The 21845-nt window shown below is 39.6% G+C and overlaps 2 protein-coding genes across 7 annotated transcripts in view; one reads left to right on the top strand and one right to left on the bottom strand.

Moving 5' to 3' along the window:
* SCAMP1 (secretory carrier membrane protein 1) overlaps positions 1 to 7418 on the top strand; it is a 125748-nt gene extending 118330 nt beyond the window's left edge. The window contains exon 10 of the mRNA XM_084628704.1: positions 7148 to 7418. Coding sequence (XP_084484830.1) covers positions 7148 to 7263 — 116 coding nt within the window. The 3' untranslated portion in view covers positions 7264 to 7418. The remainder of the gene's footprint in view (positions 1 to 7147) is intronic.
* The window catches only part of LHFPL2 (LHFPL tetraspan subfamily member 2), a 191557-nt gene that overhangs the window by 27378 nt on the left and 142334 nt on the right, over positions 1 to 21845 (bottom strand). For all 6 annotated transcript variants that reach the window (XM_084628711.1, XM_084628707.1, XM_084628708.1 and 3 more), the window contains one exon: positions 2231 to 2991. In XM_084628711.1, the coding sequence (XP_084484837.1) occupies positions 2231 to 2660 (430 nt within the window). In that variant the 5' untranslated portion in view covers positions 2661 to 2991. The remainder of the gene's footprint in view (positions 1 to 2230; positions 2992 to 21845) is intronic.

Here is a 21845-nt window from a genome sequence, read left to right as displayed (position 1 = left end):
TAAACCTCAGACAAGTCATCAGGAAAACATTTTCAGCTGTCCAGATACAGCAACACTGTCGGCACAAAGCAGCAATGCATTCAGTAAAATTAGTCTTGACAGAACAAGTCACTAGCCACAAGATGGCTGGCTGCAAATAATTATATGGGCCTTTACCATAGCAACAGTTTAAATAATGTGACCTTTCAATTACCCTGGTTCACACTACATAGATTTATCTACACTATAAGAAGGAAGTGCTTCCATTGACAGCACTTCTCAAAAAGAGGGACTGACATCTTCCCTAACACATGAGAAATGCTCTACACATCAGATAGCTCAATTCTTGAGACCATAATTCTTCCTAAAGGCACAGCTAGTTCAATTATAAAACATACAATTCTTTTTCTTATATTCTCTTTTCAGAGGCAAGTAGAACCAGTCTCCAGTCCGGAACAGTCTTTCTAGATACAGGAATCTGCCTCCTACTAATTTTGAAATTAGAATCTTTATAAATATTCACCTCATTTTAAAAAGAGGGGAATATCAGTCCAGCAACATGACAGTTGACCTGCTAATTTCTGAAATAAGTGGCAATTTAAAAAGGTGAAAAGCTAAAATGTAGGAGATGATATGGCTCTGACATTCAGATCTGTATATTTTTCACATTTGTGATGGTGAATTTCCAAAACAGAGTAGTCAGACCAAAAAGGTGTAGTTTTTATTTTTTAAAAATCCCTTTGCTAGTTGTATGCCACCATCTAAACAGGTGAATCGAGAGCCAATTTAGGGCTCTATTGTGCCTTGAGGTCACAGCCTTACACTGGGGGTAGTGTGAAGCAAGCATGATGCCTTTATTTTGGATCTCCAGGGAGTGCAGGTTGAGCTACTACACCACCCTATTTCAGGGTGCAATGAACGCTGCACTTGTACTCAGATATCTCTGCTGGCTGCTTCCAGGCCTGGTCTTCTTCTCACCCCGTTTTGGGGACTCATGAGTCCTAGCTAGGTTTAAAGAATCCTGGAGCTCCTTTGCATGCAGCCAGGGGAAGGCTCTTTACACACTCCCATGTACCCACCCTGCCACTAGGCACAAAGTAGCCTGCAACTGAACACAAAATATAATGAATTTTAGAAACGATTAAGCTTGCATTCTTGCGTCTCCTCTTACCATGCAGCCAACAGGACACTGTTTGGCTACAGAAGCATTTACTACCTTCAGGCAAACTGGGCTGCCTAAAATGAGACTCAATTTGAAATGCCAACCTGCTTTTGAACAAAACCTTTTTCTATGGTTTGAACATATCTGGTTCAGAGCACAGCCCAGAGGGCAAAGAAAAGACGTCTGTACATATCCTATTTCCTGCTGCCACCCTGGTGACTCCCAAGTAGATCCATGAAGATCTTTATAGTTATAGCTGAAGAAAATCCTCTGTCCTGAAATGATCAGAGCAGAGTGTATAATACAAAAACTTTCACATGATAGTGGTTTTTTACACTGCTTATTAATGAAAGCTCCCAGAACTACTAGCTAACATCCATTGGAAAGGGAGTAACTTAGCATTCATTTTTTGATCTCACTGCACAGAATTTTTGTTAAGCTCCAGGAAATATGCAATAAAACTGAACAATATCTGACCAAATTTCTCAGGACACTTAGAAATGACAAGTCACCAGAAGCCAATTCATTTGTTCAGTTCAAATGACTGTCACTTAGGCAGTGAAAAGGTAATATTACCTCTTCAAAAGCAACTGAACTCCCTGATGAGTGAGAAAGGGTCTTATTTAGCGAGCACCGTGGGTCAAACTGTGTTCTTGGATAAGTGCATGGAATGGGAACTGTGCATGCAAATATAGCCCTATGATTGGGATTTACTCTCACCACGACCCCGAAGTGTGAGAGACACAGACACAGACACAGAGAACCGCCTTCAGAACTAATGGAAAAATCATTAAGGTAGCGAGAGACAGACACACTATTGTTGGTGCCAGCGTTTGCCAACAATACAAAGCAAAGCTAAGGAGAGCTTCCTTGTTACTGAAACACACTTTTCAAACGGAAGAAAGACTTGCACAGCAACATAGGAAACTTTGGTCTTGGCACAGCGCAATCCTTAATCCTCCTGCCAGTGTCAATGTATTACATGATGATTAGCTATTCAAACAAGACAAATTCCTAAACACTGGCATATGGGAGAGATATGTATAAAATCGTTGGGGAAGTTTTCAGTTGCTGTCACATCACACTTACCTGCAATCCCTTGTAGCAGCCCACAGACATTAAAAATACTTTTTTTCATTATACTCTGCACACACATAGTAAAGACAGACACAAATGCCACAGCACAGAGAATCATGATCCCCACAGCTAGGAAAATAGCGGTAGCCTGCCAGAACCCACTGGCAATCTCATTAAAGTTCTCTGCATAGGGCCCACAAAGTGTGTCTCGTCTGGAAACCTGCATGTGGGAGATTCTGGTACAACGCCCATAGATGCCCAAAGTTGGATGGTAAGGGTCCTGTGAGCCTCCTGTCCTGTTGTCCATATCTTCGGAACTCACAGGCTTGGCTTTGCCAATTAGCCAATCTGCACTCATGAAAGCTATGAGCTCTGCAAAAGCCACGACAATACTCAGGAGTGTCCACAGCATTGAGCGACAAGTTACAATGACATGACACATATTGCTGTCCAGTGCTTATGGTCAATGCAGTTTGAGAGTCTGAAACCCAAAACAAAGGGGAAAAAAATTAAATTAAAAAAAGAAAAAATATCCACAAAAAATGCTGCTTCAGTTCTGCTCTTTCAGCTGTTTCACAATAGCAGGGAAGGAGAAGCAGTTAGCTGCCCAAAGTTTTGCAAGCAGTCCAGTCATTTGTTCTTAGTGTTTAGCTTCTCCTTTGGTTGTTGAGTACTGAAGTATGTGTTTCTGTGTTAATATTCATACTGGCACATGACGTTACAGTAGTGTGGGGGAGGGCCCAAGGACTGCCCACTGCTTTTACATCACACACCTAGAGGAGAGAAAGAAGATGAAAATGTTAGCAGAGAGGAAAAAAAAAAAGCTCGACTCTACCCCCGCAGCTTCAGAGAACAATCCAATGTTTTGCAAAGATCTAAATCAACATGTGAAAGTTCTAACAAGGGCCTGTCAAATACAGCCTCCTGGAAACTTCCCAGCTTAGACTCAATGGAGTGATTAATCTCCTGCTGCACTGCTGTACTTACAGTATCTGTTTTGTCCCATCCTACTTGCAGCTATTTGTCAAAAACTTTGTAAGCAAGGTCCCAGCAACTCCAAACATACTCAGCCACCCACAACCCACTCATTGAAACTACTAGCTTTTGGGAGTTATCCAGTAAAATGCTCACACTTGTTTAGGTAGTTTTTAGTAACTGCAATGTTAGAGTGCTGCCCTGTTTTTAGTGCTGGGACTCAAACACGCAGAATGACATTGGGTACCACTGGGAAGGAGAGAGGATACAAGCTCTTTCATGTCAGGATCATATTGGACAGTCGTGCAGTGAATGAACCCGATCTCATGCTATTTCCCTGAAACAGCTTCCTAGCTAAACTGCAGCCTACTGTTCCTGTTCCAGCTTACATCTCAACAAAGAGCAAAACAGAAGTGCAACTGGGAATAACTCACCCACTGGAACACATCAGATCTATAGAAACATATCACAGTTCCAAGATTTTGAAATAGTTCTGCAGAACTGATATTGCACAGTATTCTTAATCTTTGCTTAACTTTATGACAAAACAAGTCATAATATCCAACATACAAGTACATGGCATCTCATCCTCATTGGGTAATGCTGAGAGTAGCAGCCTTAGGTGATCCATGTTGCTGCAGAAGTTCTTACATATTCAGGAGCCCTGCTCACTGCCAAACACCTTACGGATCCAGAAATAGAGCTGTCAATGGACTGCACACTCTCTCAGCACCCTCACTGCTCAATCTATCTGTTCTTTCCATCTCCTGCCGCAGTCTGGTACTGCACCACAGATATGCCATACCTCCCCTGCCTATTTGTGCTCCTTCCTTGTCAGACGGCTGTCTACTCTTGTAGCTTTTCTACTTCTATATAGCTGAGGTGGGATAAGTGTTGTTTTCATGGGAGTTGGGTGGACCAAATGCAGGTGGGAGGCAGTTTAGATTGGACCCTGAAGATCTTATATTGTGTAAGGTGCATCAGAAACCTCAATCCAAATCTGAACTTTGATGGTGAAAGAGGCCACGGAAAGCCCCCTTCTAGTCTTTGGTAACTCAGTCATTTGAAATGCAGTGCACTGTTACACTGCTCTATTTACAGACATCAATAGCTCGTAAGTTCTGGTTTGTTCATCTGAGAAAAATCTGTGGTGTCCAGCATCAGGGCTTGCATTTGGACTAAGAAGCTGTTGTGCAACTATTACAGTAAGGGCTTGTCTTCATGAGGAAGCGATTGTGAAATAAGCTAGGGTGTGGAATTAAAACACACCAATCACTCTGCACTAGCTCCTCATGTGGACACTTTTGTTCTGCATTAAGACTGCCTTTATGCGATTTATCCTAATCCTCCGGTCCACTTAATGCCCTTAAGGTAAAGTGCACAAAGGCACTCTTATACAGAATAAGATTGTCCACCTGGGGAGCTACTGTGGAATAGCTATGGCAAACTTTTTGCCTGTGACAAGCCCTAAATCCACTTTGATAGTGTGTTCAAAAGCTATACTGAAAAAAAATTAAAAACAGTAGCTAATACAAATTCCAGAACTATACTGATCTTAATACAGACAAAATAATCACCTAGAGGTGACAACTGAGATTGCTGGCACCCCCCAATTTATATTCAAATTGCTTCCTTAAAATCAGAAATGGAGCATAACATATGCCTCTTTACCTGCCCTGAATTATGTCGGGGGGTGGAGGGGGGGGAGATGAGCAGGAAATGCACTGAAGTTAGCTATTCAGAGATAAGAATCTAGGATTTTTTAAAATATTTTAAAAATAAAATACTAATGGCCAACTGATCTTGAAGGAAAAAGAATCTAGAACCCAAATGAATTCCTATCTGCCATTTATTAAAAGCAGAAAGCCACTGAATATTACTACTGCTACCTGATATATGAAGATTAGAGAGTGCCACAAAGACATTCCTATTTCCTTTGTCTCAAAACTTTCAAACCACATGTTGCGTCAGCAAAGTGAAATGGGGCCTTTATTTGAGTCCTTTGAGACCAGTGGTGAAATCCTGGCTCTTCTGAAGTCTATGGGAAACTCCACTTGCTTCAATGGGTCCAGGATTTTACCCCAAGAATTTGGATTTCTCCTCTTCCAATGTAAGTGGGTGTCTCACAGCACTCTGTTCTTGGTGAGCTCCTCTTCTCATTCTACAGTTGTAGATGTACCCAGATAACCTCATACACATACTTTGTTTCAACAATCATTGTCATGTGATGAGACTCAAATCAGTATCTCACTCATTCCAGTCCCACAACTCAGCCTGTTTCTCTGTTTTGCAGACTGTTGCTGACATCATTTCCTGGATGTTTTCCCAATTTACATTAACATAGCTAAAACTAAACTTTGTATTTTTTCCACCCAAAACCTCTCCATTACAGCTGAAACTGCAAAAAAGGCATCTGCTCCTCTGGTAATTAGGCCACTCATATACATTGCTGTATGAGGTAAATTATTAAAATGCAACTTGATACATTTTCTTATTAAAACTTGGCAATTACAAAATCCTTCACTGTAACTACAAAGTATCATTATAACAATAGTTCAGTTCACTACCTGACTCTCAAAAGGGAGGAAAAAAAACAAAGTGAAGTTTTCAGGCAGGCTGATGTGCTTTTAACTCGAATACACCCTTTGTAATAACATACAGTGAGAGATGATACACTAGTCTGCCAAAAAAAATGAATTCTCTCAGTATTTCTATTTTAAATAATTATTGGAATGCAGGGAAAGTCCACTGTAACAATAAATTTTTTCTGATGTCGCCTGTGCTCTTAAGTAAGAGTTTAATGGAGAAATTGTGTTCTTAACATGAGTGATTAATGCAATAAAATACTGTTTACAAAAAGACAGAGAACGAGGTTCACATTTACTTTACTAGGTGGAGATTTCATGTGAATGCTGGAAGGAAAAACCATTAAAAATGTATGATTTTTCACATGTAGCACACAGATAAGAGAATTTGCCTGTGATGATAAAGTCAGAAGCAGTTTCCCAGTTTTCAAAAAACATCAAATTCAACAGTTTGATAATGATTCTGTGACTCAGTTTTCCCAGAGATGTCATGGTGTTAGCAAAAGTGGTTCCCTCAGAGGTGAGATCACGAGTTTTCAATTCTTAGGATTATTCATCAGAATTTCTGCATCCCTAAAGTAAATTAGTAATATTTCATATGTAATTTATGACAAGTTAATAAAAGCTCTCCAGGAGCTATGATTCAAGAAAGCAGAGTAACCTCTAAATTATTCCTTCACAATTCAAATCTTCCCCAAATAAATAAATGTTCTGTTTTCCAATTATATGTATTACTAAAACAAGCATCATGGTTGTACGCAAGTACTTTTACATAAATTAATTCTTGTATAAGGGATGCCCCCAAATGGGAGCACAGCTTTCCCACATCTCCTTTAGATGAGAACAGGGAAAAAACTCACATGTTAACAGTTTTTTTTCCCCATGAAGATGTACAGCATAATAGGGATATAGAAATTGCCATATCAGATCAGCCAGGCCATCCAGAGGGTGTGGGTGGAAAAGGGGCAGATTGCTCTTGGCTCCTTGTTTGGGAACGCCCCCAAACAGAGTGGCATTGTGACTTGGTATATGGGGTTGCAGCATCACTCAGATCTGGCCCGGTGGCTCATCCATCACAAAGGAGGGGTGGTCAAGCCAAATCTGAGCGAGTGTCATTGCAACTGGCGCATAGGGCTCAGCGCCATTTAGGTTTGGCCTGGCTACCTGCCCCTCCATCGTGAGAGGAGCCAGGCCCAGCCTCCCGGGAGCTGCAGGGTGAGTGTGGGGAGGGCTCGCTCTCCAACCCCTTCCCACCCCCTGGCTTCCTCTCAGTGGTTTTTTTGTTTGTTTGTTTTTTGTTTTTTTGGGAAAGGGGTAGGGGAGGCTCATTTTCAGATTTTGCCCTAAACTCTCAAAAATCTCTATTCAGCCCTGCAGATTAGACCCTTGGCCCATGTGATCCACAATCCTGTTTCTACCATTAGCCTGTTCTGGATGCTTGAGAAGAAGGTGCAAGAAACTTTGCAGTCTACAATAATGGAATAACCCATTCACAAGGAAACTTTCTTCCTTACTCTTATTATTTAGTAGTTGGCTTGTGTCCTGAAGAATGTGAGTTTATATCCCTTATAAACAAAAATCCTATCTGGTGGAACTGTGGATGTTTTCTTTATGCAAATAAATGTTTAAGCATTTTTAAACCTAGTAACCACTTAGCTTTAATTATAAATTGGGATGAGTGTCGCAAACAAAATGATACACTGTTAAAAAATATACATTTCCCTTTATCAGTTGTAAATTTGTTGCCTTTCATTTGTATTGAATGTTCTTATATTAGAAGAAAAAGTGAATAGAACTACCAAGTTTACCTTCTCCATGCCATTCATTATTTGTACACCTCTATCATGTTCCCTCCTATTTGCATCCTGTGTAAAATAAGCACTCCTATGCTTAAATTTCCCTTCATGGAGAAATTTTTTCCATGACTCAAATCATTTTCATGCCAGTCTCTGAACTCCCTCTATACCTGCTATATCCTTTTTTGAGAGAGGGTGATCAGAACTCCCTGTTCAGCAAGCATTAGCACAACTCATACAGAAAGTAGGTTTCATTTGGTTTGGAAAAATGACCTTTTATTCATGTTACTTAGCCATATGGACAATCCAAATCCAATTTAAGCAAAGTCTACTGCAGATGTTCTGTAATCACTCATCCCTGAGATCCATACAACATTCAGAAATGGCAGTAACTATACAATGTCACTAATGTACAGGGTAACAACCGTTTGGTTACTATTTTATCATACATAAAATGAATTACCCCAAATTATCACTCATACTCACTTCTTTTTAAGACATTCCACCTTTTATGGCCAGACACTATGCACAGGGCTTGTCTATGTGTGAGTGTAATATACACTATCGGGGTGTGATTTCTAAAGTGCACTAACATGTTGCTGATTAATTGGTCCCTGTAGACTGGGGGTGGGCAAACTTTTTGGCTCTAGGGCCACATCTGGGTATGGACATTGTATGGCGGGCTATGAATGCTCACAAAATTGGGGGTTGGGGTGGAGGAGAGGATGAGGGCTGGGGGTACAGGCTCTGGGGTGAGACTGGGAGCTGCAGGGGAGGCACTTAGGGCGGCAGCAGCGTGCGGAGCCCCCTGGCTGCCCCTACACATAGGAGCCGGGGGTGGGGGGGACATGCCGCTGCTTCCAGGAACAGCCCACCCCTGCTGTAGACCTTGCTGAAGAGCACCAAAGATTCCCTAGAGTACTATAATGTAGTTCAGCACTACATTAAAGCACATTAGGGAACCTTTAGTGTGCTTCAGCAATGTTTACACAGACTAATGTGCAACACATTAGAAATCACACTCCCGTAGTGCATATTATCCCACTGTGTAGGCAAGCCCTAAGTTACATTAACACAGAGCAAAGTGAGCTCCAATGTCTAAGTAGGGGAACCCAGCTACTTCCTCTTTTTTGTTTTTAATCAGAAAAAAAACATTCATTTTTAAAGTGAATTCTTAATGCGTAATGTTCTTAAATGCAAAGAAGATAAATAAAACTAAATGCTCTTTCCACTTATCTGCATTAGAGAAGTGTACTCTCCTCCACTTTGTATATTTGTGCAAAATAATTTAAAGTTGGAGATAGATCCAAATTATAACATTTGAAGCCAGGGCTTGATCTTAAGTTCAGAAGTGTTCAGTTGCAGGTTTTTGGTTTGGCCCATCATAGAAAGGAGAAGAAGAGTTGCAAAGTTCAGATCTGAGTCAGCTGCATACTGTGTTGCTTATTAAAAAAGAAAAAAAAAAAAAAGCCCTGAAAGCAAGACATTAGAACAACAAGGTGAGACCCCTGCAACTATGTTCTAGAATGATTTTATGGCCAGTTCTACATTATCTCCTTGTACTTTTGAATCCTATTAACTGAAGATAGAAGGCTCCCACCAAATTGTAGAATTGAGCTTCCCCACATACCCATTCTGTCAACTTGAGAGGGAGAATAAATCATCTTTAGAAAAGTGGCTTTTGGCTCAGTTTAAACAAACAGCCTAATGGAAGGCCACACAGAAAGCTGAAACAGCAGTCCCAATGTATGGAACAACTGCAGGCACAATTAGATCTTTTCGTCTTATGTTTGGTACAGTCCAAAACAAAGCCATGCAGAGGAGTTCCTATACCGTTTGTTTACAAAATATAAGTTCGAGAATCATACAATCTAAAATGAGCAGATCCTTTAAGCATCTTGGCTCTAGTTTTCCTGAAATGTTATTCATTAATGGCATTGCAACTTTCAGTGAAACCTTTGAACTATGACAATGAAAGTAGCTTCTATATATTTTGGAAAAAGAAAAGGAGTACTTGTGGCACCTTAGAGACTAACCAATTTATTTGAGCATAAGCTTTCGTGAGCTACAGCATCCGATGAAGTGAGCTGTAGCTCACGAAAGCTTATGCTCAAATAAATTGGTTAGTCTCTAAGGTGCCACAAGTACTCCTTTTCTTTTTGTGAATACAGCTGTTACTCTGAAACCAGTCATTATATATTTTGGTGCTTTCAAACACACCATTTAAACCAACAACAACAAAAACACCTCAGACTGAGCAACTTTGCACAGGGCCCCACCCAGGTCTTTGTGAGATCACAGTTTACACATGTTCAGTATAATAGGGTCTACTGGGCAAGTGAGTTGATCACTGTGCTATTCACTTTTGCTGGGCTTAGCCAGAGTAAATGAGCCATTGATCAAAGGAGTGCTCCCTGCTGTCTGAGGCAGAAGGGGGAGCACTCACAGGAAGAGTGATGTAAGAGGAAGATAGAGAATTTTGTTTCCCGGTGGGGTTCAGGGGAAAGTAACCCCACCATCCCAGAAACTAAGAATGAGAAAGGGAGAAATCTCTCTCCATGCAGCCACAAAGTGAGAGGCATGAGGAAGGAGAAAATGTGATATTTTCTCCTCCTATTTCAGGCCCTTCAAAGTATGCCAGGTAATCTTCCAAAAAGGCACAAGGCCATCTCATGCGCCTCATATGTCAAGCAACATGCTGCATAGGGTATCAGGCACACCATCACTGAAGTGATGGCCATGGATACCAACTCATTATGTTAAAAGTGCATCCCTATTTTTCTCCGCAGCTATCTGTATTTATAGCTTTGTACTGTTGGAAGGGGTGCATACACCACATTCTGCTGCAACAGGAAAGCTGAAATGAGGATCAATATCAAAGTCAAGTAAACATCCAAGAGTGAGCTTTCAGAAAAACGTTAATGCCACTAGTTCTTTCTAAAAAGAACAAGAGTACTTGTGGCACCTTAGAGACTAACAAATTAATTAGAGCATAAGCTTTCGTGGACTACAGCCCACTTCATCGGATGCATACAATGGAACATATAGTAAGAAGAAATATATATACATACAGAGAAAGTGGAAGTTGCCATACAAACTGTGAGAGGCTAATTAGTTAAGATGAGCTATTATCAGCAGGAGAAAAAAACTTTTGTAGTGATAATCAAGATGGCCCATTTAGACAGTTGACAAGAAGGTGTGAGGATACTTAACATGGGGAAATAGATTCAATATGTATAATGACCCAGCCACTCCCAGTCTCTATTCAAACCCAAGTTAATGATATTTAGTTTGCATATTAATTCAAGCTCAGCAGTTTCTCGTTGGAGTCTGTTTTTGAAGCTTTTCTGTTGCAAAATTGCCACCCTTAAATCTTTTACTGAGTGGCCAGAGAGGTTAAAGTGTTCTCCTCCCGGTTTTTGAATGTTATGATTCCTATGTCAGATTTGTGTCCATTTATTCTTTTGCGTAGAGACTGTCCGGTCTGGCCAATGTACATGGCAGAGGGGCATTGCTGGCACATGATGGCATATATCACATTGGTAGATGTACAGGTGGACAAGCCCCTAATGGTGCGGCTAATGTGATTTGGTCCTATGATGGTGTCACTTGAATAAATATGTGGACAGAGCTGGCATCAGGCTTTGTTGCAAGGATAGGTTCCTGGGTTAGTGTGTTTGTTGTGTGTTTGCTGGAGAGTATTTGCTTCAGGTTGGGGGGCTGTCTGTAAGTGAGGACTGGTCAGTCTCCCAAGACCTGTGAGAGTGAAGGATCATTTTTCAGGATAGGTTGTAAATCTTTGATGATGCATTGGAGAGGTTTTAGTTGGGGGCTGAAGGTGACGGCTAGTGGTGTTCTGTTATTTTCTTTGTTGGGCCTGTCCTGTAGTAGGTGACTTCTGGGTAATCTTCTGGCTCTGTCAATCTGTTTTTTCACTTCAGCCGGTGGGTATTATAATTTTAAGAATGCTTGATAGAAATCTTGTAGATGTTTGTCTTACTAAAGCTCATGTAGGGCTATTCTTGCAGTTACAGATCCATAATAGGATGTGCATTCTTAACAGCAAAATGAAGCTTACTCAGGAAGAGTAAAAGGGAAGGCCAGTTTCACATCTGCAATTTTTAGACAGCATCCTTCATGCAGGCATCACAAAATACTTAACAGTCACTTATAATATAATGAAAATAGAAAGGTTTTAAGCTGAGGTGTAGTAAGTTGGTTGGAGAGAGCTCCAAACAGACAGGACAGCAAAAAAGGAGTAATCCCAGTAGGCTTTAATCCCATTATTCCCCACTAAAATAATATTGCATATGAGCAATACCACTTGTTACTTAGAGACCAAAAGCAACAAAGTGTAAATTGGATTTTATGCGTTCAGTTAAAAACCCCTTGTATCAGCTATATATTTATTATTGCTGCAAACTTGCATCATTGTGATATGCTGTTAAACAGTTGCATATTCTACCCAAGCAGCTGCATCTTAGTGGTAAGGGAGGCAATGCCAAAATACAATATGTAATGTCCATAAAGTGTTTTGGCATGAAAAACATGATATGAAGCTAAGATATGAAATATTACTAATACACATTTTGCAAAATTGTTAAAACCCAGCTGAGTTTCCTTAACTGATTTCATATTTCCTTTTGTTCCATTTTTATCTCACCCTATTTATTTCAGCTTTTTTCCTGTCAAAAATACAGCTTGCAGATGTGAGACCTTAAAGTGCATGCCATTTGTGTGCCCAAATTACCTGTGTGCCAAAGGGCAAGAGAAAGAGTTGATAATATTGTGCTGAGGTTATTCCATAAGGCTACTGATGGAACCCTTGTTCACTCCATCTTGCAAATTCACATTTCCTGGTGCTCTGATAAAGATGGCCAAAGTACATGTGGACTTGCTTCCAGCATAGCACAAATTATAATAAAAGCACAGAAAACTGATGTCCATTTCAACTGCTCTGTTATTCTACACATAAAAAGTGAATCCTGACCCCATTAAAATCAATGGGAGTTTTGCCATTGACTTTATGGAGCCAGGATTTCACCCCAAATCCCTGAAAGGATTCTCAAGCTATAGTAGGTTTAAAAAAGATAGGGATTCATTTCCCTCTTTCCTCACTTAAAACAAATGTTGCATATTCTTGCGCTTTAGTCAAGCTAACCAAGATTTTCAACATCTCCAAATCAGGGTTGCAAATTTTCAATCAGGAGATTTGTTCCATTACTCCTTATTTATTGACTTTTGGAATTCCTTAACTCTACAGCTATTACATTATGTTTTGAAAACTTATTCAAGATCTTCCGTAATTCCAACATTTATTAAAACGTACGAAGAAAGAAAAGCCACAGTGTAGTATTTCTATTGTTTGTATTTCAAGAGAAAATTACAAATCGCATAAAAAGTCATCACTGCAGGGAACAATCTTGGCCACAACTACTGAGTTAGCCTAACTGTTCAGGAATTTACCAACTGGGAGTGGAATCATGAGCTTGCTTGCTTTCATTCTGTATGAAGTCACTAAAGTCTCAAGATTCCCAACTGAAGCCCAGTCGCTGGTTGTCTCTGCACCACCTCATCTGCAAGACAGATCCAAATACTCATTCTTTGTAATTAGTATGAACGTCTTGTAAAGCCTTTCAACTCTAATTAAGGCTTCTACAGCAAAAAATGTATTGGGGAGGAAGTACAGTTTGAAACACTAACATTTGTTAGCAAACATTAACCTGCTGTTTCCTGATTGAAGATCTTCACCTTAAAGAAAAGAAGGCAAGGGATCTGACTGAGTACATTTGAAATAATGAATTATGTCTAAATGCTTTGCAGAATCAGTCTGGCAAATACTTAATTGTGCTTTTTGTTATAAAAAGCAATTTACTCTCATATGATCAGTGACAGATTTGGAGATGCTCTGTAATAATTAATGAATACAGTATGTCGACCTGGTTATTGGGATGTTTACTGCAGGAACATACTGGCTTTGTTTAATAAAGGGTCTTGGGGAAAAACAAGCAAGAACAGAAACAATAGATCAAGATAAGCCACTTACCAGCAAACACTTGAGAGCTGTTAAGAGAGAGTGCCAGGACTGAAAAAGGTTCACAAATAGAGAAGATCAAAAGGAACACACACTCAAGAGAGAGGAGCCATTGTTCAGGGGAACCAGGCTGAGATACACCTACCCACTGTGGTATCTGTAGAAGTCAGGCCTATCTAGATTACTATCAGGGATTGGTAAACCCTTACATAAGATACACATGCATGTAGATTTCAGAGTAGCAGCCGTGTTAGTCTGTATTCGCAAAAAGAAAAGGAGTACTTGTGGCACCTTAGAGACCAACCAATTTATTTGAGCATAAGCTTTCGTGAGCTACAGCTCACTTCATCGGATGCATTCAGTGGAAAATACAATGAGGAGATTTATATACACACAGAACATGAAAAAATGGGTGTTATCATACACACTGTAAGGAGACTGATCACTTAAGATGAGCTAATACCAGCAGGAGAGCGCGGGGGCGGGGAAGGGGGGGGAGAGGAGGGAGAAAACCTTTTGTAGTGATAATCAAGGTGGACCATTCCCAGCAGTTGACAAGAACATCTGAGGAACAGTTGGGGGGGTGGGGGGGATAAACATGGGGAAATCGTTTTACTTTGTGTAATGACCCATCCACTCCCAGTCTCTATTCAAGCCTAAGTTAATTGTATCCAGTTTGCAAATTAATTCCAATTCAGCAGTCTCTTGTTGGAGCCTGTTTTTGAAGACTTTTTGTTGTAGTATTGCGACTTTTAGGTCTGTAATCGAGTGACCAGAGAGATTGAAGTGTTCTCCGACTGGTTTTTGAATGTTCTAATTCTTGACGTACGATTTGTGTCCATTTATTCTTTTACATAGAGACTGTCCAGTTTGGCCAATGTACATGGTACAGGGGCATTGCTGACACATGATGGCATATGTCACATTGGCAGATGCGCAGGTGAACGAGCCTCTGATAGCGTGGCTGATATGATTAGACCCTATGATGGTGTCCCCTGAATAGATATGTGGACACAGTTGGCAACAGGCTTTGTTGCAAGGATAGGTTCCTGGGTTAGTGGTTCTGTTGTGTGGTTGCTGGTGAGTATTCAGGTTGGGGGGCTGTCTGTAGGCAAGGACTGGCCTGTCTCCCAAGATTTGTGAGAGTGATGGGTCATCCTTCAGGATAGGTTGTAGATCCTTGATGATGTGTTGGAGAGATTTTAGTTAGAGGCTGAAGGTGATGGCTAGTGGCGTTCTGTTATTTTCTTTGATGGGCCTGTCCTGTAGTAGGAGACTTCTGGGTACTCTTCTGGCTCTGTCAATTTGTTTCTTCACTTCAGCAGGTGGGTACTGTAGTGTATAACAACACCCATTTTTTTCATGTTCTGTGTGTATATAAATCTCCTCACTGTATTTTCCACTGAATGCATCCGATGAAGTGAACTGTAGCTCACGAAAGCTTATGCTCAAATAAATTGGTTAGTCGCTAAGGTGCCACAAGTACTCCTTTTCTTGTTACATGCATGTAGATTGTTTTAAAATGCTCTCTCTCTAAATGCTTCAGTTCATATTGTTAAATGATGTTTTGATTTTAAGAAGGCTGTCTGGTCACTGTATACCATTGGACACAGACTCCCACAGAGAAAAACCACAGGTGCCAGAACTCAGTCCACCTGCTGGGTAAAACATGGTTGTTACACAGGGTACTATAGCCCCAGGCCCAAACTAAGAATTATGGAATTATGGAATTCTACCCCTCATAGGTGTAAATGCATGAAGCCTGAGACCAGAAGAGGTGCAGTCTGAGAGACCAGAAAGGGGCAGCCCTGTAATCATGACAATCATATTTTCATCAAACATTATTTATTGTACACATCTGTACACAAATAACTTATTACCTCTTATTCCTTCCACTAGCTATCAAGGCATACTACATGTGCCTGCTAATATTTTTCCCCCATTCAGCATGCTTAACATTACCTCAAACATTTTCTTTAACAATCCATAGAACACTGACAAGGAAGCACTTTCTCTTTACTTGAATCTGAACAAAAAATGACAGTACTGTAAACTAGCCTACTAAGGGATCACTAAACACTCTGTGACCCTGGGAGATGAAGAAACTGATGAAGTTTCTAAACATTTGTATAATGAACTACCATACTGTTTGAAACAGACATTTTGGAATCTCTCTACTTAAAAAAGAAAGGTAGTTGAATGAAAATGAAAAATCCCCTTTAAAAAAGTCAAGCCAGATAAGTCACTCAGCATAATACCATGTAGGAGCTGTTTATATGATGGGAACATCTTTCCTGAGCACCTGCTGACTATCATTTTATTGTGTCTACATGTAGGGAGAAAAAGCAGATGCGGAGGTCGATTTAGTGGTTGTGGACAACCATCTGAACATGATCCCCAAGTGAAAATGTGGTGGCTAAGAAAGCAAACAGAAACCTCGCGTATATAAGCAGGGAAATACAGAATAGAAATAGAAACATGTTACTGATATTGTATACAGCTTCAATTGCATAATTACTGAAACACTGTGTCCAGTTCTGATATCACAGACTTTAGAATAGAACTTGACAAACTGGACAGGGTTGAGAAAAGAGCTATAAGAAACTGAAAAGGAGTACTTGTGGCACCTTAGAGACTAACCAATTTATTTGAGCATAAGCTTTTGTGAGCTACAGCTCACTTCATCGGATGCATGTAGCTCACGAAAGCTTATGCTCAAATAAATTGGTTAGTCTCTAAGGTGCCACAAGTACTCCTTTTCTTTTTGTGAATACAGACTAACATGGCTGTTACTCTGAAACCTGTCATTATAGAAGAAACTGAGGTCTTGAAAACCTGCTTTACAGTGAAAGTCTAAAGTAGCTCAATCTATTTAGTTTATCAAAAAGACTAACAAGGTGACTTGACCACAAAGTATTTATGTAAGGAAAAGATTTCTAACTATAGAAGGCTCTTTAATCTAGCAGACAACTGCATAACAAGACCCAATAAAGCTGAAGTTAGACCAACTCAGACAAGCAATAAGAGGTGGGTTTGTTTTTAAACAGTGAAGGTAATTAACCATTGGAGCAACTTACCTAGGGATACATTGGATGCTCCTTCACTTGAAGTCTTTAAATTAGGCTCTAGCTCAAACCGAAGTTATGGGGTTGATGCAGGAATCCCTGGTAAATTCTATGGCCTGTGTTATGATTCTGGTATATTATACCAGATGATCACAATGGTCATTTCTGGCCTTAAAATCTGTACATCTATTAATATATTTAAGTTGTTAAGAATTGAAAAAGGGGGAGGCTGAGAAGGGCTGGTGAACAGTCCCAGCCTCTTAATTTAAAGGAGAGCATGTGCTTAATTGCTTTGTTGAGCAGGGATGGATTAAAATGCTTTGCTGTATTAGGGCTTCACATCCTGACGGGAATGTATATGAACAGAGAAAGTTCTTAGATTTTGTTGCATTTGAAACTGTTTATGAGTATAACATTTGAGTTCAAAGATAAGATAAGATGCAATGCAGTTTCAGTATATAACAGAATATGGAAGAGAGATTGCTGAAACTGAAGTTTAATTGCTGTTTAACAGCCAACCAACCATACAACTTCTTACTTCAGAATGATTTCTCCCAAAATACAGTGTATATGGTAAGTATAAAGTGGCAGATACTAGCACTAGTTGGCATTTTAAATGAAACACATTTATGTTACAATTTATTACTGATTATGATGCCTACTATCCGTCTTCTGTTTCATCATAAAATGTCTGTTTCTAGAAAGCTAACCGGTTTCATTAAAAAAAGGAGTCTAACAATGGAAGGAAAAAATACAAACATAAGACTCAAACATTTATGCAAGTCTTTATCCGGGATGACAGAAAAAATCAGTTCTAGAGTCTCATCTCAGTAAACCACAAAAGACTTATGCTGAGGCAGAAGTTGTAGCTTGTACAACTTTGGACATTTAGACTGTATGTTAAAACGTAAGAATGGCCATAATGGCTCAGACCAATGGGTCATCTACCCAGCATCATGTCTTTCAACAGTGGCTGGTGCCACATGCTTCAGAGGGAATGAACACAACAACAGGATAATTGTTCAGTGATCCATTTCCTGTCGTCCAGTCCCAGCTTCTGGCAGTCGGAGGTTCGGCTAATAGCCATTGATGGACCTATCCTCCAAGAATTTATCAAATTCTTTTTTAAATCCAGCTATGCTTTTGGGCTTCACAGCATCCCCTGGCAACAAGTTCCACAGGTTGGCTGTGTGAAGAAGTACTTCCTTTTGTTTTAAACCTCCTGCCTATTAATTTCATTGGGTGATTCCTAGTTCTTGTGTAATGTGAAAGTGTAAACAACACTTCCTTATTCACTTTCTCCACACCAGTTATGATTACCTCTATCATACTCCCCTTTAGTTGCCTCTTTTCCAAGCTAAACAGTCCCAGTCCTTCTAATCTCTCCTCAGATGGAAGTTGTTCCATACCCCTAATAATTTTTTTTGCCGTTCTGTACTTTTTCCAAGTCATATATCTTTTTGAGATGAGGAGACCAGAACTGCATGCAGTATTCAAGGTGTGGACATACCACAGTTTATATGTGTCATTATGATATTTTCTGTCTTAGTAGCCCTTTCCTAATGGTTTCTAACATTCTGTTAAGCTTTGTCATCTGCCACTGCACGCTGAGCAGATGTTTTCAGAGACAACATACTCCAATAATAATAATAACTCCAAGATATTATCTCCAAGACCTTTCTTGAGTGCTAATAGTTCATTTAGACCCCATCATTTTGCATGTATAGTTGGGATTATGTTTTTCAATGTGCATAACTTTGCATTTATCAACACTGAATTTCATCTGCCATTTTGTGGCCCATTCACCCAGTTTTGTGAGATCCCTTTGTAACTCTTTGCAGTCAGTCACTTTGGACTTAAGTATCTTGATTAATTTTGTATTGTCTGCAAATTTTGCCACCTGTTCATTGCTTTTTCCAGATCAAATATGAATCTGTCTAACAGCGTATGTCTCAAGATCTCTCTTCACTGTGCAAACTGACCATTTATTCCTACCCTTTGTTTCCTATCTTTTAACCATTTGCTGATCCATAAGAGGACCTTCCCTTTTATCCCATGACTGCTTCCTTTGCTTAAGAGCCTCTGGTGTGGGACCTTGTCAAAAGCCTTCTGAAAGCCCAAGTACACTATATCAACTAGATCACCCTTGTTCACATTCTTGTTGACACCCTGAAAGAATTCTAAGATTGGTGAGGCATGATTTCCCTTATAAAAGCTGGGTTGAGTTCCCCAACGTATCGTATTCATCTATACGTCTCATAGTCCTTTCATTCTGTACATTTTCCTGCTCATAGCTTTCACCCACACCATAAACTGTGATTTTATGTTATAAACTAGCTGTTTTAATGACAAATATGAGTAACTATAAAAAAAGTTCACAAAATTCTCAGTGCAAGTTTTTCAAAAATAGTTGCCTAGAGTTAGGCTATTAAATCCTTACCTTAATCCCTAAATAAGTGATACGATTTTCAAAAGAGCTCAGCACTCTCATCTCCTCGGTAGCTTTAAGCACTCAGTTTTGAAACCTTGGCCTCAAAGTCTGCTATAGTAATATCTCATGGCAGCACTGTCAGTTGGCTACTTGACTATGACAAGAACCCACAGCAGATGACTTTGATAAAGTGATCACAACACAATACTAAGTCCCAGGAGATATATGTGGGCTTTTCCTTCACAGAACAGTAATTCATAAGGACAGAGTTAACTGTAAAGAATCTAAAAAAATCACTGTTATTCAAAGAGTTGCAGATGTGGTAACTAATACACACTTCAACAGGGCTAACATCATGTCATTTCAGACCTTCGTATGGTCCTTTTGTCAGTTTACGTGACCTTCCATAGAATAACTGATCCCAACCAGATCACCAGTCTGAAGTGTCTTGTGTCCAAATTTTCAAACTTCGGTGCCTAAAATTAAGCACCTAAACAACCATCCTGATTTTCAGGGGGACAGAGCCTCTACAACTCCCATTGGCTTGCTGTGTGTTGCATAAATTACATCGTGTCCCATATCTCCTGAAATTGTATGTCTTAGAAAAACAGCCAGATAGCAGCACCACATTGGACTTTTCACTTGCTTGGATGCAAGAGAAAACTTACTGAATTAGGTTAGATAGTGTTCTCACTGCCTTCCCTTCATCTGGGACTTTTGTCGTGGGAGGGTAGTTTTAGACTGAGGTCTAGGTTCCAAAGAAAGCTTGCTGTGGGAGGCTGGTTCAATGCATCTTCTGGTCTTGCTCCCTACCAGCCAATTTTTGGGAAGCACAGACACTTCCTTATCCTTCCCAGCACTCCACTGCCCCTTCTGCCTCCACCAGTAGAGAGGAAGTTGCTGCAATCTGTGGCCTTCCCCCAACAGAACTTCTATCTCAAGAAGAGAGTGAGTGAGTGAGTGAGTGAGAGAGAGAACGATTTCACCAAGACATATATCAGTACAATACCTCGGAGAATTTGAGTACTGTGTTGGGTTTTGTGACACAAACAGATGTCCACTAGGGACTCATATGAGACCACTTACTTCTGACCCATGAAAAGATTTTAACTCCTATCCCGAAGTAAAAAGTTTAGCCCACTGGGCTAACGCCACCTCTCCCCTTCGGTCCCAAATCTAGTAGACAAAAGCATGGTGTTTCAACTTTTACCAAAGAGCTTTGTTAATAAATCCACTAGTGTTAATATCCGATTCCCAAGAGTCTGAGAGCTCAGATGGAGTCATTCCACAGCGGAAAGTAGGCAGTCTATGGATTACAAAAGGCACTTTTAAAATTTTTTGCGGCAAAGTACATTTTTTGGAAAGTTCCAGTGCCAAGACTGTTGTAAGAGCCAGATTAGCTGGTTTTATTATTCCACTATTTAGTTTTCCATCATGCTTAAAAATACCATATTTGAATAATGTAAAACTTACAAATATTGGGCCAGATCCGCAGCTGGCAAAAATCAGCATAACTTTACTGAAATACATGGAACTACACCAATCTATGCCAGTTGAGGATCTGCCCCATTATGTATTAGAAAATTAGTTCAATAAGTAATAATGAAATGTATTTATAGCATTAAGATTTGTATGAAGTTGGTTTTGATGAGGTTTTCCTTTTACACTATCAAAAGTAACTCTTCTTTTTGTTTTGCTTTCCCTATGACCAATGTTTGCACTGACAGATATTTGTCATTCATAAAATTAAAAAAGTGAATCAACTGAGCACAACTATTCTCGTCTACGTTCATCATGATTTTGTTTGGCCCCCACCTGCCACAGATATTAATTTTGTTCAAATACCAGGGAAAAAGAATGGCAAAACAAAGTTCCTAAAGTGAAAGGGACAGCGTTATTCAGGTAAAGAATAAAAAAATCTAGCAGATCATATACGGAGCCAATTTCCTTTGTTGCTAGTTCAAATTTACCCACAAAAATTAGAGGCAAACATAAATTAGTAAGTAAGTGCTTTTTCAGGGAGAATACACAAAATGTGCAATGTTAGCTATGCAAGAAAGTTTAACACTAGACATAGCTTTCTGTTGAAATAGTTTACACAGCAGTTAAATTAAATCATTGCACAACTTATTGAAACATTTCCCACAATTGCTGTTCATCCCTTCTTTAAGATCCAGAAGTTATATAATAGAGAAAATTTAACTACTACAGAGGAGTGACTTATGATTTCCACCTTTTAATTTTTTTTTTGTTTTTTAAATGACTACCATTATGAAAAGAATGGGAATATTTTGCTTCTGGCCAAAATTTCCACTCATCCTTCCAAAAAAAAAAAGTTGGATCAATGGTTGACTTATTTATTGATTTTTAATTAGGGCTGAGAAGAGATTGGGACACTGTCAGATCATTTAATTTATTATTAGAGTTAAACAATAAAAAATGTTCACATAAAAAGTGATGTTTTCCATCAGTTAATTAAACCTACAATAACTTAATGATGACCACCTTGCAACATTAAATACCCTTCTACAAGTAACAAATTAATTCAGCCAGCCAATAAATCAAAGCATCAGGAAAGCTACTTTCACATATACCCAGAAACACACCATTAACTTTTCCCTCAAACCTTGTCAAATAAATAGCTTTAGCAACACACCCAGGAGATCATCAGAGGGTTTTTGGGCTATTTCTGAACAAAATTTTTAAAAAAGGAGAATCCAGCTTGACAAGAGAGTAGAGAA

The sequence above is a fragment of the Lepidochelys olivacea genome (assembly GCF_965140295.1).
Source record: "Lepidochelys olivacea isolate rLepOli2 genome assembly, chromosome: 5".
NCBI classification, from domain to species: Eukaryota; Metazoa; Chordata; order Testudines; family Cheloniidae; genus Lepidochelys; species Lepidochelys olivacea.
This window is presented reverse-complemented; position numbering and strand designations above follow the sequence as displayed.